This window comes from Mus caroli, unplaced genomic scaffold, assembly GCF_978045245.1.
Source record: "Mus caroli unplaced genomic scaffold, Mus_caroli_1 scaffold_13, whole genome shotgun sequence".
Taxonomy (NCBI): domain Eukaryota; kingdom Metazoa; phylum Chordata; class Mammalia; order Rodentia; family Muridae; genus Mus; species Mus caroli.
This window is the reverse complement of record NW_028227268.1, coordinates 111,923,889-111,943,736: the sequence shown is the minus strand read 5'-3', so window position 1 is coordinate 111,943,736 and position 19,848 is coordinate 111,923,889. Positions and strand designations below refer to the sequence as shown.

The following is a 19,848-nucleotide window of genomic DNA, read 5'->3' as shown; positions in this document are numbered from 1 at the left end:
TTCTGAATCCTTACTGTAGCTGGAGCATCTTCTCTCGACTATGGATCTGTCTATGCCATCTCTCTGACTACCTCCATCTTTTTTCAGAACATGGAACCCAAGCCACTTGATAAGACATGTAACCAACCAGTACTCTGTCATTTGCCTGTTCTGTGTTACCTTCCATTTCCAGTGAACTCTCAGTGCCCAGTTTCACCATGCTCTCTGCAGAGTCCTGAGGTGCCCCCATCACTTTAACAGCTCTGTGCCAGGATGAACCTCAAACACTCATAACACCCTGACTTTTGTCCTCTCAATACTGCCTCAGATGCCTTCCTTCATGCTTGCAAAGCACTTCCTGTTTCCTGTTTCCTTGTCCCCTTTTGCTCAGTGTCACAGCTCACAGTGTAAGTCTGGATCAGCTGTTGGATGGTTTCTCATAATGAAGTCTCTGAGAATATAAAATTCACAATATAAAGAGGGAAGCCAACCACATTCTAAGGAGATCCTAAGCCCCCAATTAGGAAGCCCTTATTCCACTGTAAAATCTCTTCCACTTTCAGAAAGAAAGAAATAATGAGAGGGAAAAAACATAGCTTTATATAAACACTCAAAAACCTGTTAACTAGAAGTGAAAATCAGTTAAAGGACAAAAAAAATGTATAGACTTCATTTATTTTTTTAAAGATCCTTCAATTACTTCACAGAAATTTTGTACCACATAAAAATTGGCCATTTCACTTGTGTTAAATGATTTGAATATCTTATGTCCTTCCCACAGAAGGTACTTTTTCTAACTCAGGCTCTGTGCAAAGCTGTAAAAGGGAAGGCGGAAAAGTGTCTCAGAGGGAAAGTATCTGTCATGAAACTGAAGCTAAACATTTCACATAGGAAAGCCATGTCACCTGGAAAAGGGGGACATGGGGCTCATCCCAGCTTAAGGACACAGGGTACAAGTTTGAGCAAAGAGCCAGGACCCACACAGAATGCAAAGCCGTACTCCACCCAGGGTTGCCAGGACACTTGGAAAGGACTTTCCCAGAGTTTAGGCTCAGCTATGATGTGAAGCACCTGGTAAGGACACCAAAGCTTGAATCTATGAAATTACAATAATATCATTAAATAGTTCTTATTTATTTCAACAATGTCTTTAGATGGTCGGAGGACTTTGGGACAGATTTCAGACAAGATTGTTCTTAGCGCCAGCCAAACCAATCAATTTGTAAGTTTGACTTCTAATGTTGTCATTGCTGTCTCTTCCCTCACCACCAAAATCCCAGTGTCCCCACTGAGGGCACAAATGGGGCCTGACTTTAGATGAAGAATGTCCCAGAGACCTTCATCCAACAGTCATGGGGCCGAGAGGAGGATCCAAATCCCATTTCGGTTCCTCCACATCTGGCCTCTCTTTACCCTCCAAACTGACACTGTTAAATGTGTTTTAAAATTGTGAGTACTGTATAAACAAATAGACAGTTTTAATGTTGTGGCACTCCATGGGCTTAATATAAAGGGGATTCTAAATGGCATATTTGATCAACTTTCATATCACATATTTGTGTTGTTGTCATGCTTAAAGTGGTGGCTTTATTACTGATGTTCTTCTGTGTACAATTCCATACATTGAATATAAAAATCTTTGTGGTTTTGTTTTTAAAAAAAGTCACTATTTTGTTTTCCTTTGTAGATGATACGAGTCTGGTTATGCTCTCTCTTAAGTAAATCAATCTTAATATTTTATACTAAAAAAAAAAACATGTAGATAAAAATACGATATATTTTTGGATCTCCTCCCTCTATTGGGAAAAAAATTACAACACAAAGGAAATGCCTGAGGCTCTTCATCAGCCCCTCTGCCTCCTTCCAGGAGCATTGTTATGGATTTGATAGTCCACATTTTCATGTATTTTTTTATCCCTTTATAGTCTACTGTTACTAACCCAACATACAGCATTAAATTCCTTTTATAAACTCGGTATGTATGGTATCTTCCCTATTTTTATACCATGTAACATTGTATCCACCATCATGTGCATAACAGTCACATCTAGGCTCTCTGGGTCTGTAGATGTTTGTTTTTGTCTGTAGAATAGAATTTGGTTGAACAGTTATACCACAGTTCACTCGCCTATCCATATCATGTTTCTTTTTTTTTTTTTTTTTTTTTTTTTTTTGGTTTTTCGAGACAGGGTTTCTCTGTGTAGCCCTGGCTGTCCTGGCACTCACTTTGTAGACCAGGGTGGCCTCGAACTCAGAAATCCGCCTGCCTCTGCCTCCCGAGTGCTGGGATTAAAGGCATGCGCCACCACGCCCGGCATCTTACTTAAATTTCAGTTGAAACAACATCCATGTACTTTCACATACCCATCTATAAAAATATATCTGGTTTGATACATACCAAATTATGTCTTCATACTGTCTGGGTTGAAAGGGGTACCATTCTTATCTTCTAGTTATTTTCATATTCTTCTTCAAATGAACTGAACCAATGGACTCTCCCACCAGCAATGCTTAAGTTCCCATTACACACTGGGAACGATGTTTAGAATTTTCCCAATTAAAACTAATTTTTCATTACAAATATGAATTTATACTTTGTTAGAATTGCAGAGTATATATTGGGTGGCAGGTGTGGGGGAATAAAGGGGGTGGGAGAAAACCCACGACCCGCCAGAGTTCTGGTGCTCTGGGCAGGCAGACGTGGAGGACTGCCGCATTCTTTACACATGGCCCCGGGTGGGTGTCTGGCTGTAGGAAGCCACAGAGCCCAGCCCTCGGCGGGTGGACAAGGGGCAGTTTGAGGTCTCTGGGCCTCACTGAGGCCAGAGATAACAGGTTCTCAGTCTCTGGCGTTCCAGATGCCACTGGACACTGCAGAAGAGCTGAGAACAAAGTGGGGGCTCCGGGGGCTGCTCAGTCATCCCTGAAGAGAGGAGAGGTCAGGGAGAGATGGGGCTCTGGGTGCTTCTCACTCTGGGAGAGTCCTTGGTCCAGTCCATGACTGGAGCTCAGGAAGGCCTTCCAGAGGAAGGTTAGACACAGATCTTTAGGGGAAAACCTATTCCATTGTTTAAGTATGAGCAGAGATGGTCTCTGGTTTTAGAGCTTTATTGTAGAAAGGCAGGGAGAAAAAGAGAAGGTAAAAGAAAGAGAGGGGCCAGCCATGGCCACATGGATAGAATGGGGAAGGAAGGGAGAGAAGGAGAGCTAGAGATGAGAGTAACAAAGGCCAGAGCTTAAGAGAGCCAGGAGGTGCCACAAACAGCTGCTTTTATAATGGACTGGGCTACCTTGTTGTTGCCAGGTAACTGTGGGGAGGAGCATGCCTGGCTATTGTCAGGCAACTGTGGGTGGAGTCTAGCTGGAATGCCTGGAGCTTGGGGCTTTGTCTGCATGACTCATAGTTACAGAATCATGGAGTTGGGGGCTCTCTGGTGTCAGGCACCTTTCTCTGGGATCGTGACTCACTGTTCCGTCCCTTGGAGAGTTTTCTACTGGGTCTCTGGAGCAAGTCTTGTTCACCCAAAACAGGCTGCCTTTCATGGTCCCACAAGTACATATACCTAATTGCTGATAATCACTGTTGTAAATGGAGACGTCACTTATATTTTCATAGCTACACCTCCCCCTTTCATATATTCTGTCTGTTGTGCTGATGGTTTGTTTGCTTTCTGCATTCTCAATGTAAAAATATTTATGTTTAAAAAATCTGGATAGAAATCCTTTACAGAAAGCTGAAAAGATAGCTTATTAGGTAAAAATAGGCAGTTGCCACTAAATCTATTGCATGCGTACATGTGTTTTTTGCAGTCTACACAATGGAAGGAGAAAAGTGATCGTTCAAAAGGCTGCCTTCTAATCTTTACAAATATGACAATGCATGTGTAGCACCCAAACACTCATGCAGACATACATACACACACACACACACACATGCACACACACATAAGCATACAAGCAATACACAGTGAACATATGAATGCATAAATGTAATAAAAATTTTCTTTATAGTACATATGGAAGTGTCTCTGCCTCGCCCATGATTTCTCTATTAAAATGCTTTTTGCAGAAATGAAGTATTAGTTTCTTTATTTTTGTTTGTTTTTAAGTATTAATTTCTAATGCAACTCACAATTGATCAGTAAAGACTTTACTATTTTGTGTGTTTTAATATAAGCTTGTCCCTTATCTGTGAAGTATTTTATGTTAAAGTATTTTATAGGAATGAAGGAAAGGAAGAACGTATCTGACAGCATCTGGGGGAGCCACCTTGCTTCCCAGACTCTGCTGAGACTAGTCTGCACTCCCCTATGTTCATAGCAGCCTTATTTATAATAGCCAGAAGCTGGAAAGAACCCAGATGCCCCTCAACAGAGGAATGGATACAGAAAATGTGGTACATTTACACAATGGAGTACTACTCCGCTGTTAAAAAGAATGAATTTATGAAATTCCTAGGCAAATGGATGGACCTGGAGGGCATCATCCTGAGTGAGGTAACCCAATCACAAAAGAACCCACATAATATCTACTCACTGATAAGTGGATATTAGCCCAGAAATTTAGAATACCCAAGATATAAGATACAATTTACAAAACACATGAAACTCAAGAAGAATGAAGACCAAAGTGTGGACACTTTGCCCCTTCTTAGAATTGGGAACAAAACACCCATGGAAGGAGTTACAGAGACAAAGTTTGGAGCTGAGACAAAAGGATGGACCATCTAGAGACTGCCATACCCGGGGATCCATCCCATAATCAGCCTCCAAATGCATACACTAGCAAGATTTTGCTGAAAGGACCCAGATATAGCTGTCTCTTGTGAGGCTATACAGGGGCCTAGCAAACACAGAAGTGGATGCTCACAGTCAGCTATTGGATGGATCACAGGGCCCCCAACGGAGGAGCTAGAGAAAGCACCCAAAGAGCTAAAGGGGTCTGCAACCCTATAGGTGGAACAACAATATGAACTAGCCAGTACACCCCCACCCCCACCCCCGGAGCTCGTGTCTCTAGCTGCATATGTATCAGAAGATGGCCTAGTCGGCCATCAGTGGAAAAAGAGGCCCATTGGTCTTGCAAACTTTATATGCATCAGTACAGGGGAACACCAGGGCCAAGAAGTGGGAGTGGGTGGGGGTGGGGGAGGGCTTAGGGGACTTTTGGGATAGCATTGGAAACATAAATGAAGAAAATACCTAATTAAAATAAGATAAAATTAAAATGTTTTTTTAAAAGAAGGTATCTTTGTTTCTTTTATTCCTATAAAACACTTTATTTGATTTTACATGCATCTCTCTAAATAACTTGATGCTCACATTGTCTTAGGGTGTCAGTCAGAAATCCAGTCTATCACCATAGTTAAGAAGTTCTCATTCATTTGCATGAGTAGTTTATTCAGTAGTCAAATGGATGGTGTGCAGTCTGATGCGTGCTGAGTCACAACAGGCATCTTTAATGACCAGAGGTTATGAGAGCAACGTCACAAAACTGTGCTTTCCAATACTGGGGCCAGCTATGCAGAACAGTGTGAGTCAAGCAGGCACCATCAGGGGAGAGTGCCCAACCCCAGGAGGCGATTACTGTACACATTGCTCCTGTTACTGAGGAAAATACGAAGTCTTGTGATTGAAATGGGAGAAATAGTCTCCCAAGGGAATGAGTCTTCTGGTTGTCTGATGCGTGCTGAGTCACAACAGGCATCTTTAATGACCAGAGGTTATGAGAGGCCAATACCATTCATTCATTCAACACCAAGTAGTCAGCCCTGAAATCATAGAAGTAACACTAAACAAACTCAGCCCGCTGCATTGGTAGGTTTAGGGGAAAGAGAGTAAATGGCAAATAAAAAATGGCCATGATTTTGAGAGCAGGAGAGGTAATCTGAGAAGACTTGGAGGGAGGAAATGTATGTAATCATATTTTAATTTAAATATTGTTAAATAAAATTTTAAATGTGCATTTTCTTAAGCCACATCTAAACATAATATTTGCATTTATTAAATTAGAATTATTAAATCATTTATGTATGTTACATATGATATATAACAGATATATTAATAAATTATTTATAATTATTACCAAATGTCTTATCAAATGTATAACACCTCAACATAGATTTTAGTATTAAAATTAAAGGATAGTTTGTATAAGATTAGAACAGTAAAGAAAAAAAGTAAGCTTTGCATTACATAGCAAAGTAAAATTGTTGATAATACCACTCAAGTACTTAAATAAATAAAATATATGATTGAGTTTTTATTTTGTTCTGCTAATCTCCCACTCATAATCTTCCTGACTCAGCCCCCAGTGCTAGAATTATGGTCCTGTCCCAAGCAAGGAACTCAGCTCATATGAATCATTCATGAATTAGTGTTCATGAAATGCTTGGATGTTTATCAAAACATGTTACTTGCATCTTTTTACTGAGGTTCTTCTGAATTTGCTGCGTTTTTAGGGGGCTTGGGGTGACAAGTGAGGTCAATTTCTGTATCTGTGAGGGCCTTTCAATTTGAGAATTGTTATTGTAATTTGATAATTGTTTAAAATATCAATAACTCAATTGCCCATTTTTTTTCTTTTTCTAAGTGTGAGTCCAAGTACTAGGAGTAAATACATTCCTCTGTATACGTAAGTGACATTTCTTGTTACTTTAAAATATGCCGTATTTAAGTCCAATGGTAGACCACTCTTAACACATGTGTCCTAACATCCTCCAGTGTGCTTCTGGAACAGTGCCTGTTTGATACTGGAAGTGTTATCAAAAATTTATTAGAGATTTTGATTAAATTATAAAATGAGGAGTGACACATTTTCTGTTTTACTCGATGAGATGTTTTTTGAAAGAAAATATCTTTATTGCTCCTACTCATGTTGTTGGTCAGAAACAACATGTAACTGGTAAAGCCGAGCTCACGGAAGGAAGATTGCTCCCTTCCCTACCATCACTCAGGCTCTGTGGAGGGCAGAAGTGCATTGTTAATCTTCAGCCATTTCCCCATTTTGTTCTTAGTTTGAAGGATCACCTTGAAATAAAAGAGGTGAGAGGACATGGGGGAGGAGCCCACACTTTGATCAGAACTTCCTCGGCCTTACTGTTCTTCAATGGAGCTGACTGGTGTTTTATCCTTATCACCAGAAACCCTTGCTACTTGACCTGCTGATGTGCTCAGACTTTTAACCTTCTCTGAGAGCTCATCACTGTGACCCAGGGTCCTGACATCTGCCTAGGGTATGACCACACAGGAACCTTACTGTCTCCAGCAGATACCAACCAACCTACCCACCCCCAATGTCCTGGCTTCTACCTTGTGTCTTGAGCAGCAGAAGCCCAGCCTCTGAACTCTGAGACCCCGAACTCCCTCCTTCTCAACTCGCTGACCTCAGCGTAGAGGACTCGCATTCAGAGGACCAAAAGCCCTCTCTCCCTTTCTTGTTTCTCATTCCAGTTGTCATCTGACATCATATTTTCCTTCTTGTGCTTTTGATCAACAAATCTAACATTCCTTATTTGCTTTGTTCGACTAGTCTAAGTCCTTTCCTTTTCCTTTCCACAGTGGTCATGTGCAGAGCACAGACGCTGACAATGTGGACAATCCCTACGGAGATATCAAGTCTGTGGCCAGTCCTAGGCACTGTAAACTTCAGTATACAAACTCAAGCCGGTAAGTGCCATTCTCACCCATCACTAAGGATGAAACTTCCTGATGGAGTTACAAATGAGAGGAAAGAAGTCACCTAGCTTGTTATTAACCAAAACTTACAAAGAAAGATGTGAGTTTCCTGAAAGAAATAGTCATCTATATGAAGTGACAGTTTGGGGGCTCACCTGGGGTTCCTTGAGCAAGTCACTTTATCCCTGTGACATCAGTGTCTCCATCTGAGTCACTGTCACAAAGTGCTTGTGTTACAAAATGCCACCAGGGACAGAAAGCATTCATAAAGGGCCTTGGCTGACCAATAGGTCATCAGTCCTTGCATATTATAACCATCAGTTCTGAGAATATCACTTTATATGGTATCCTCATATATTAACCTAAGTCCTATATATGTTAAATGGGCATAAAATAGCAGAAATGACAAGTACGTCTGCCTTAACCACAAACAAAAATTCACGGAACAACTCTTTAAATAAAATTTAAGACAACTCAGTCAATTTCAAAATCAAACATTCTGAAGCTGAAGAGATGGCTCAGTCCTTAAGGGAGCTTTCTACTCTTGTAGAGGACCCAGGTTTAGTTCCCAAGAAAGTCAGGCACTCACAACCACTTGCTACTCCAGCTCCAAAGGATTGGAGTTCCTCTTCTGGACTCCAGCACCCACATGCATGTGGTGAACAGACACGGGTGCTTGTATAAATAAAAATAAATCTTGTTTAAAAAATTCAAACCACCTAGCAGTACATCCTAAAGTTTTACTAAGTTACATTTCCATGCTAAGAATGATGCTACAAAACTACTAAAAGTCTGACTTTCATAATTGAATCATAATATTTCCATGAAATCTGAACCCCATCTTCTGAGATCTTCTATAATTTCTTTCTTCAGAGACTTGAAGTTTTTATTATACAGATCTTTCACTTCCTTAGTTAGAGTCACGCCAAGATATTTTATATTATTTGTGACTATTGAGAAGGGTGTTGTTTCCCTAATTTCGTTCTCAGCCTGTTTATTCTTTGTGTAGAGAAAGGCCATTGATTTGTTTGAGTTAATTTTATATCCAGCTACTTCACCGAAGCTGTTTATCAGGCTTAGGAGTTCTCTGGTGGAATTTTTAGGGTCACTTATATATACTATCATATCATCTGCAAAGAGTGATATTTTGACTTCATCTTTTCCAATTTGTATCCCTTTGATCTCCTTTTGTTGTCGAATTGCTCTGGCTAGGACTTCCAGTACAATGTTGAATAGGTATGGAGAAAGTGGACAGCCTTGTCTAGTCCCTGATTTTAGAGGGATTGCTTCAAGCTTCTGACCATTTACTTTGATGTTGGCTACTGGTTTGCTGTAGATTGCTTTTATCATGTTTAGGTATGGGCCTTGAATTCCTGATCTTTCCAAGACTTTTATCATGAATGGGTGTTGGATCTTGTCATATGCTTTTTCCGCATCTAACGAGATGACCATGTGGTTTTTGTCTTTGAGTTTGTTTATATACTGGATTTTTACATCGATATTCATAAGGGAAATTGGTCTGAAGTTCTCTATCTTTGTTGGGTCTTTTTGTGGAATAGGTAACAGAGTAATTGTGGCTTCATAGAATGAGTTGGGTAGAGTACCTTCTGTTTCTATTTTGTGGAATAGTTTGTGAAGAACTGGGATTAGATCTTCTTTGAAGGTCTGATAGAACTCTGCACTAAACCCATCTGGTCCTGGGCTTCTTTTAGTTGGGAGACTATTAATGACTGCTTCTATTTCTTTGGGGGATATAGGGCTGTTTAGATCATTAACCTGATCTTGATTCAACTTTGGTACCTGGTATCTGTCTAGGAACTTCTCCATTTCATCCAGGTTCTCCAGTTTTGTTGAGTATAGCCTTTGGTAGAAGGATCTGATGGTGTTTTGGATGTCTTCAGGATCTGTTGTTATGTCTCCTTTTTCATTTCTCATTTTGTTAATTAGGATGCTTTCCCTGTGCCCTCTAGTGAGTCTGGCTAAGGTTTTATCTATCTTGTTGATTTTCTCAAAGAACCAGCTCCTTGATTGGTTGATTCTTTGAACAGTTTTTCTTGTTTCCACTTGGTTGATTTCGCCCCTGAGTTTGATTATTTCCTGCCGTCTACTCCTCTTGGGTGAATTTGCTTTCTTTTGTTCTAGTGCTTTTAGGTATGTTGTCAAGCTGCTAATGTGTGCTCTCTCTAGTTTCCTTTTGGAGGCACTCAGAGCTATGAGTTTTCCTCTTAGAAATGCTTTCATTGCGTCCCATAAGTTTGGGTATGTTGTGGCTTCATTTTCATTGAACTCTAAAAAGTCCTTAATTTCTTTCTTTATTCCTTCCTTGACCAAGGTATCATTGAGAAGAGTGTTGTTCAGTTTCCACGTGAAGGTTGGCTTTCTATTATTTATTTTGTTATTGAAGATCAGCCTTAGTCCATGGTGATCTGATAGGATGCATGGGACAATTTCAATATTTTTGTATCTGTTGAGGCCTGTTTTGTGACCAATTATGTGGTCAATTTTGGAGAAGGTACCATGAGGTGCTGAGAAGAAGGTATATCCTTTTGTTTTAGGATAGAATGTTCTGTAGATATCTGCCAGATCCATTTGATTCATAATTTCTCTTAGTTTCTCTGTGTCCCTGTTTAGTTTCTGTTTCCATGATCTGTCCATTGGTGAAAGTGGTGTGTTGAAGTCTCCCACTATTATTGTATGAGGTGCAATGTGTGCTTTGAGATTTACTAAAGTTTCTTTAATGAATGTGGCTGCCTTTGTATTTGGAGCATAGATATTCAGGATTGATAGTTCCTCTTGGAGGATTTTACCTTTGATGAGTATGAAGTGTCCCTCCCTGTCTTTTTTAATGACTTTGGGTTGGAAGTCAATCTTATCAGATATTAGAATGGCTACTCCAGCTTGTTTCTTCATGCCATTTGCTTGGAAAATTGTTTTCCAGCCTTTCATTCTGAGGTAGTGTCTATCTTTTTCTCTGAGATGAGTTTCCTGTAAGCAGCAAAATGTTGGGTCTTGTTTGTGTAGCCAGTTTGTTAGTCTATGTCTTTTTATCGGGGAGTTGAGTCCATTGATATTAAGAGATATTAAGGAAAAGTAATTGTTGTTTCCTGTTATTTTTGTTGTTAAAGTTGGCATTCTGTTCTTGTGGCTGTCTTCTTTTAGGTTTGTTGAGGGATTACCTTCTTGTTGTTTCTAGGGCGTGGTTCCTGTCCTTGTATTGGTTTTTTTCTGTTATTATCCTTTGAAGGGCTGGATTCGTGGAGAGATAATGTGTGAATTTGGTTTTGTCGTGGAATACTTTGGTTTCTCCATCTATGTTAATTGAGAGTTTGGCTGGGTATAGTAGCCTGGGCTGGAATTTGTGTTCTTTTAGTGTCTGTATAACATCCGTCCAGGATCTTCTGGCTTTCATAGTCTCTGGTGAAAAATCTGGTGTAATTCTGATAGGCTTGCCTTTATATGTTACTTGGCCTTTTTCTCTTACTGCTTTTAGTATTCTATCTTTATTTAGAGCATTTGTTGTTCTGATTATTATGTGTCGGGAGGTATTTCTTTTCTGGTCCAGTCTATTTGGAGTTCTGTAGGCTTCTTGTATGTTCATGGGCATCTCTTTCTTTAGATTTGGGAAGTTTTCTTCTATAATTTTGTTGAAGATGTTTGCTGGTCCTTTGAGTTGAAAATCTTCATTCTCATCCACTCCTATTATCCGTAGGTTTGGTCTCCTCATTGTTTCCTGTATTTCTTGGATATTTTGAGTTAGGATCTTTTTGCATTTTACATTTTCCTTGATTGTTGTGCCGATGTTCTCTATGGAATCTTCTGCACCTGAGATTCTCTCTTCCATCTCTTGTATTCTGTTGCTGATGGTGGTATCTATGGTTCCAGATTTCTTTCCTAGGGTTTCTATCTCCAGTGTTGCCTCATTTTGGGTTTTCTTTATTGTGTCTACCTCCCTTTTTAGGTCTAGTATGGTTTTGTTCATTTCCATCATCTGTTTGGATGTGTTTTCCTGTTTTTCATTAAGGACTTCTACCTGTTTGATTACGTTATCCTGTTTTTCTTTAAGGATTTGTAACTCTTTAGCAGTGTTCTCCTGCAATTCTTTAAGGAATTTTTGTGCTTCCTCTTTACTGTCTTCTACCTGTTTACCAGTGTTCCTTTGTATTTCTTTAAGTGTGTTATTAAAGTCCTTCTTGAAGTCCTCTACCATCATCATGAGATATGCTTTTAGATCCGTGTCTAGCTTTTCCGGTGTGTTGGGGTGCCCTGGACTGGGCAAAGTGGGAGTGCTGGGTTCTGATGATGGTGAGTGGTCTTGGTTTCTGTTAGTAAGATTATTACGTTTACCTTTCGCCATCTGGTAATCTCTGGGGTTAGTTGTTGTCGTTGTCACTGTTTAAAGATTGGAGCAGAAGCTGTGTTCCACTCACCAGCAGTCTCAAAATCCTGTGGCGGGGGTCATGGGTAGCTGGCGGTACCCTGGTGCTGGTCCAGCCGGAAGAGGCCTGTGGTCCTACTCAGGCCGATTTTCTGCTTCCCTAACTAATGCAGTCTCAGGTCCCGCGCACAATTGGATTGGAGCAGAAGCTGTGTTCCACTCTCCAGAAGTCTTAAGATCCTGTGGCGGGTGTTGTGGGTAGCTGGCGAGTGTCAGCCGACCCTGCGCCCTAGCTACCCAGGTGCTTTTCTCTACTTTCCTATTGTTGCCTTAGTAACTTTCCTATTGTTGCCTTACTTTCCTATTGTTACCTTAGTTACTTTCCTATTGTTTTACCTTAGTTACTTTCCTATTGTTACCTTAGTTACTTTCCTATTGTTACCTTAGTTAATTCCTATTGTTGCCTTAGTTACTTTCCTATTGTTACCTTAGTTACTTTCCTATTGTTACCTTAATTACTTTCCTATTGTTACCTTAGTTACTTTCCTATTGTTACCTTAGTTACTTTCCTATTGTTACCTTAGTTACTTTCCTATTGCTGCAATAGAAATACCATGGCCAAGGCATCTTGCAGTAGGAAGGGTTTATTTATGCGTGGATCTTATCTGGGAGGAAGCAGCTGGAACAGCAAGCTGAGAGCTCACCAAACAAACAAACAAACAAACAAACAAGGAAAGGCAAGAGCAATGGAACTGGTGCAAGGCTTTGAAACCTCAGAGCCTGGCTTAGATGATGTACTTCCTTCAGAAAAGTCATACCTCTTAAATTGCCCAAAGAGTGCCACAGACTGGGGACCAAATATTAAAACTCCCTAGACTATGGCGGGGTCATCATGTGCAGCCTCCACAACTGTTTATGGCTGTTATAAAGTACATAGCATATACATACAGGCTCAGAGCTTTGCTTTAGGGTCAGAGGATTTGGTTCCAAAGACCTGCAGATGTTGAAACTTGAGGATGCTCAAATCCATATATAAAATGCTCTAATATTTGGCAAAACATACTGTATGCATCCTCCCTAGGTTTCTTGTGATAGCTAGTACACTGTACATGCATCTAAGTAGCTGTCATACTATATTGTTTAGACACAAGGACAAGAAATGGTCATTTTGAGGGGCACATTTTTAAAATTATGTTGTTTATTCAGTTATCTGAAACAGTGGTTCTATTACCTTTCTTCTATGCTACAGAGCTGTCAAATGTAAGAGAAATTCTCACATTGGTTTCTGTGATTGACAGCGCTTACCAAGGACTTCATATAGTCATGGCATAAATTGTTACAACTAGCTGAATGTTAATTAATTTTATCTTTTAAAAGATGTTATGCTCACAAACAGAAGTAGATAAATTTCTTATTGGATCACCTTCTGCTATATTCTGTTGGTAAATAATTGTTTTTTAAAACTCCTGTTATATGTTTATTTCTATTATTAATTTAACCTAATTCTTTTTTTCCTCTCTGTCAGGCTATAAAATATCCTTCAAAATTAACGTTAGCTTTAGTACATTTGTATAAATTGTTTTATCAAGGAATTAATTTAATTAAGCATGTCTGTCTAGGGCTGGAAGACATGCTAAGAGCTGTTCTAATATAAATAGAAAATAGAAAAGAATTTGCCTCCAACAAGCTAAAAATCTTGGTGGACAGACAATTTCACACACACACACACACAAACACACACACACACACCTGACTTTGCTTTTTTACCCATGACTGTGGAGAAGTCATTTTTACATGTGGCACTCCAAAGGCTGATGACACCTACCACCATTTGTCAAGTCTGAAGGAGCCAAGAAGTCATTACTATTTAAACAATAATTCTTTTAAAAAATTGAAAGGAGAAAGCCAATCTTTTTTTTAATATTTTTTATTACGTATTTTCCTCAATTACATTTCCAATGCTATCCCAAAAGTCCCCCATACCCTCCCCACCACTTCCCTACCCACCCATTCCCATTTTTTTGGCCCTGGCGTCCCCTGTACTAGGGCATATAAAGTTTGTGTGTCCAATGGGCCTCTCTTTCCAGTGATAGCCGACTAGGCCATCTTTTGATACATATGCAGCTAGAGTCAAGAGCTCCGGAGTACTGGTTAGTTCAGAATGTTGTTCCACCTATAGGGTTGCAGATCCCTTTAGCTCCTTGGGTACTTTCTCTAGCTCCTCCATTGGGAGCCCTGTGATCCATCCAATAGCTGACTGTGAGCATCCACTTTTGTGTTTGCTAGGCCCTGGCATAGTTTCCCAAGAGACAGCTATATCTGGGACCTTTCAGCAAAATCTTGCTAGTGTATGCAATGGTGTCAGCGTTTGGAAGCTGATTATGGGGTGGATCCCTGGATATGGCAGTCTCTCGATGTTCCATTCTTTCGTCACAGCTCCAAACTTTGTCTCTGTAGCTCCTTCCATGGGTGTTTTGTTCCCAATTCTAAGAAGGGGCACAGTGTCCACACTTTGGTCTTCATTCTTCTTGAGTTTCATGTGTTTTGTAAATTGTATCTTATATCTTGGGTATTCTAAATTTCTGGGCTAATATCCACTTATCAGTGAGTACATATTGTGTGAGTTCCTTTGTGATTGGGTTACCTCACTCAGGATGATGCCCTCCAGGTCCATCCATTTGGCTAGGAATTTCATAATTTCATTCTTTTTAATAGCTGAGTAGTACTCCATTGTGTAAATGTACCACATTTTCTGTATCCATTCCTCTGTTGAGGGGCATCTGGGTTCTTTCCAGCTTATTATAAATAAGGCTGCTATGAACATAGTGGAGCATGTGTCCTTCTTACCGGTTGGGACATCTTCTGGATATATGCCCAGGAGAGGTATTGCAGGATCCTCCAGTAGTACTATGTCCAATTTTCTAAGGAACCGCCAGACTGATTTCTAGAGTGGTTGTACAAGCTTGCAATCCCACCAACAATGGAGGAGTGTTCCTCTTTCTCCACATCCTTGCCAGCATCTGCTGTCACCTGAATTTTTGATCTTAGCCATTCTGACTGGTATGAGGTGGAATTCAGGGTTGTTTTGATTTGCATTTCCCTGATGATTAAGGATGTTGAACATTTTTTTCAGGTGCTTCTCTGCCATTCGGTATTCCTCAGGTGAGAATTCTTTGTTCAGTTCTGAGCCCCATTTTTAATGGGGTTATTTGATTTTCTGGAGTCCACCTTTTTGAGTTCTTTATATATATTGGATATTAGTCCCCTATCTGATTTAGGATAAGTAAAGTTCCTTTCCCAATCTGTTGGTGGTCTTTTTGTCTTATTGACGGTGTCTTTTGCCTTGCAGAAGCTTTGCAGTTTCATGAGATCCCATTTGTCAATTCTCGATCTTACTGCGCAAGCCATTGCTGTTCTATTCAGGAATTTTTCCCCTGTGCCCATATCTTCAAGGCTTTTCCCCACTTTGTCCTCTATAAGTTTCAGTGTCTCTGGTTTTATGTGAAGTTCCTTGATCCACTTAGATTTGACCTTAGTACAAGGAGATAGGAATGGATCAATTTGCATTCTTCTACATGATAACTGCCTATTGTGCCAGCACCATTTGTTGAAATGCTGTCTTTCTTCCACTGGATGGTTTTAGCTCCCTTGTTGAAGATCAAGTGACCATAGGTGTGTGGGTTCATTTCTGGGTCTTCAATTCTATTCCATTGGTCTACTTGTCTGTCACTATACCAGTACCACGCAGTTTTTATCACAATTGCTCTGTAGTAAAGCTTTAGGTCAGGCATGGTGATTCCACCAGAGGTTCTTTTATCCTTGAGAAGAGTTTTTGCTATCCTAGGTTTTTTGTTGTTCCAGATGAATTTGCAGATTGCCCTTTCTAATTCCTTGAAGAATTGAGTTGGAATTTTGATGGAGATTGCATTGAATCTGTAGATTGCTTTTGGCAAGATAGCCATTTTTACAATGTTAATCCTGCCAATCCATGAGCATGGGAGATCTTTCCATCTTCTGAGATCTTCTTTAATTTCTTTTTTCAGAGACTTGAAATTTTTATCATACAGATCTTTCACTTCCTTAGTTAGCGTCGCACCAAGATATTTTATATTATTTGTGACTATTGAGAAGGGTGTTGTTTCCCTAATTTCTTTCTCAGCCTGTTTATTCTTTGTGTAGAGAAAGGCCATTGATTTGTTTGAGTTAATTTTATATCCAGCTACTTCACTGAAGCTGTTTATCAGGTTTAGGAGTCCTCTGGTTGAATTTTTAGGGTCACTTATATATACTATCATATCATCTGCAAAAAGTGATATTTTGACTTCATCTTTTCCAATTTGTATCCCCTTGATCTCCTTTTGTTGTCAAATTGCTCTGGAGAAAGCCTATCTTAAAGTGTTCACCAAGCATAAGATTTTGGTAATGTTTCTTTTTATTCAAGTATATACTTAAACTTTGAAATGTTTTGTGAGACAACCTTGCTTTTGAAATCAAACTTTCCTTGGAGTCATTCTTAAAAGACGCTGAAACGAAAATAAGAGTCATTTAAATTTTTTAAAATGTAAAAAGAGGGCATTTCTTTGAAGAATTTGGAAGAGTGCCTTTTATCTTATCTTGCTGAAGCTTGTGTTTTAATAGACAACTGACATTTAGCTGTGTTTCTCCGATATGAGCGCTAGAGGGCGTCCCAGGTTGCAAAGTTTCTTCTCGTGATTGATTTTTCTGGTTTTTAACAGAATCATGACCTTTTAACACAACAAATGTTGCCCATTTTTATCATGAAGTGTTTATGGATGCTGTGACACACAGTGTCGTTCTTAATATACTCAACTGCGAAGTAAATGCCTGTGTGTGTGTCCACACTGACCTCGTGAAATAGATTTCTAGTGAACTCTTCTGAACTCTTTGTGCCCCGGGAACCTCGCCATCTCCTTCCATGCTCCAAATGAGAAGCCCCGCATCTGGCTTTGTGCTGATCTCCTGCTTGCCCATTTGGTAGTTGTACTACCTACAGATAGGTCTCAAATTAAATGTTATGTATTTTGTACAATATCACACTGGGCTAACAAAATTATAGAATTTATAAAATATGTCTTCATCTCAATAAAGTCTCAAATATGGAAATTCAAATTTTTATTTTGTACCAAGTAGGGGGAAACAAACAAACAAACAAACAAATTTACTATTCAAATGCAAGCATGACTTTCTTTGAAGTTTCAGTTTAAAAGAACTTCTTACCTAAATGTACCCTGTGATATCCTTTAGGGTCCGGAAGATTGATGCTTAATCATGACCTTACATTTACCATGATGCTGTCCTTCAGCAACACAAAACATTACCCAGTAGATTTACATTGTCCTTATCAACACCCCACGCCCCCACCCCACCCTCACCCCTAGCAGGGCATTATCTTTCAAACTTCCTTCAGGTGATTTCTTCCTTCCTTCCTTCCTTCCTTCCTTCCTTCCTTCCTTCCTTCCTTCCTTCCTTCCTTCCTTCCTTCCTTCCTTCCTTCCTTTCTTCCTTCCTTCCTTCCTTCCTTCCTTCCTTCCTTCCTTCCTTCCTTCTTCTTTCTCTTCCTCCTCCCTCTTCTTTTCCTAGTTATCAGGTCATCTGGACTACATTGGACTACATACTTCAACAGTTTAAAATGTAATTTATTATTTCTGTTGTAGAATTTAATTTGATCATAATAAGAATTGAGTGCAGAAAACAATAGCAAACACAAACACAAATTCTCCCATGAGAACATAACTGCTATTAGACTCACCTTTCCCGCTTATCATATGCCCTTCTCACTCTTGCTGATATATGCCACAGGAAGTACCCACCACTGTGATATGCCACAGGGAGCACCCACTGCTGTGATATGCCACAAGGAGCACCCACTGCTGTGATATGCCACAGGGAGCAAGCACTACCTCCGCATTGCAGCATGATTGTGAAAGAGACTTTCCTAAACACCATTTCTGTTCTTTCAAATGTAGGGTACTTGACAGATTTAAATTTATATATAAATTATTTCCTTTCTCTTTTTGCTATTATATATAATCCCCTCAAATATTTTACATATGTCTTTCATGATTTAAAATTATTTCCTTAACGGAGATTCCTTGGAATAGATTACAAGGTGAAAATTTAGCAGCATTCTCAAACCAGTTGTTCATTTTCCAGAGCTGGTACAACTATCCCATGTTTGTGCTCACCTCTAGTATTAGCATAGCTCACCTTTTAACATCTACATATCTTGATGTAACTGTAATCCAAGTATTTTTAAATTCAGAAAGTAAACTGTCTCTTTGGTTTTAAATACCAGTGTTGGAGATTTGATGATCCTTTATCTATGGATCTATGAAGTCTGTGATATATGTGCATGGTGTGTCTATATTCACACACAGAGTTTGCATGAATGTAAGATTTATAAATAAACACTGATTGTTTTCTCCACAATTCATTTAATGGTTGCATAATATTCCTCTAAGAGACTACACCAAGTTCTCACTAAAGCATTTTCCTGTTATAACCAATGAAGGAAAAATAACTTCTGCATCATATATTTTCTTTACAATTATGCCTACATCCATATATAACACATCCATACAAACAGAATTATGACGTGTTTTCTCATTATAAATAACAGTTTTGGCACTTGTGGAAGATCCATTATCTAGATGTAACCTGAAACAAGCCATTTGGGGCTCCTCATGTCATTTTCTGTGACCTCAGCCTCCTTGTCTGCAGAACAGGAACAGAACTGGTTTCTGCACTTCTGGCTTGCTCACACTATTTTGAAAAATAAAGGAGGCATTCAAAGTTAGGGAACTTATAGCTTGAGAGTAGGTTGGGGACCAAGAGAATCCAAACTATTCATAAGGTAGAACAGGAATTTAGAATAGCTTGATTGACATTTCTTTTCAATGCCTTTCCTGGGCATGAATGATAGTCAGGAACTTCTATAAATTATTTAATTAATCCCCGTTTCTAATCTGAATCAAACAGGAAATTAAGGTAAGGATCACTTTTGCTTCAGTCTGACTTTGCCTCTTTACACAAGAGATGGCCTAGATGTTTGACGAGGCTGAACCCAAGACCTGTTCCTTTAGGGATTGCTCCATGTCCCTGTGTCTCCACCTCAGCCCAGCCAGGAGTGGTCAGAACAGAGAGTCGAACTTGAATGAAATGTACCGGCAGGCCTGTGCACACTCAGTGCCCAGGAGCAACCTGTCCTATCTCTGACCTAAGAGAAGAAGAGCTACCAAGTGTCTTTTCTTTCCCAATGGAGTGGAAATGGAGACGAAAGCCCATGGCACCTGCCCTAGAAGGATGTGGCCCTAATTTTCCCAGAGAAAGGTGAAGATGGCCTGTGAGCGAGGTGCAGGTCCAGGTCATAGACCACTACCCCATCACAACTAAGACTACCATCTGTTACAGAAGGTCACAGTCTTACAACTGCCTCTGCTTTCTCAATGTGGGGATGTCTGTGAGGACACATCAGCCAATCAAGATGATTGTTCAACATAGATGCCCAACCAGCATCCGGAGAACATCTGGTGATCTCCAGCAGCTAAGTGGAATGCTCTCAGCCTTAGAGAACTCACCCCACAGCCCAGGCTAAGACTTGCTGTTATTAGCTGTCCCCAGTGTGAGCCTGTTGCTTCTCCTTGCCTCTAGACACTTTGGCCCTCCCAGAGCTCTTTCACAACTACTCTCTCCTTTATTTTTCAAAATAGTATGAACAAGCCAGAAGCAAAGAAACCAGTTCTGTTCCCTTTCTGCAAACAAGGAGGCTGAGGTCAGAGAAAATTACATGAGGAGCCC

General features: G+C 39.8%; 1 protein-coding gene across 2 annotated transcripts in view; it reads left to right on the top strand.

The window, feature by feature from the left end:
* Positions 1-19,848, top strand: part of Spmip7 (sperm microtubule inner protein 7) — a 49,894-nt gene that overhangs the window by 18,414 nt on the left and 11,632 nt on the right. For both annotated transcript variants that reach the window (XM_021177968.3, XM_021177969.3), the window contains 3 exons: positions 1,134-1,201; positions 6,571-6,612; positions 7,539-7,646. In XM_021177968.3, the coding sequence (XP_021033627.1) occupies positions 1,134-1,201; positions 6,571-6,612; positions 7,539-7,646 (218 nt within the window). The remainder of the gene's footprint in view (positions 1-1,133; positions 1,202-6,570; positions 6,613-7,538; positions 7,647-19,848) is intronic.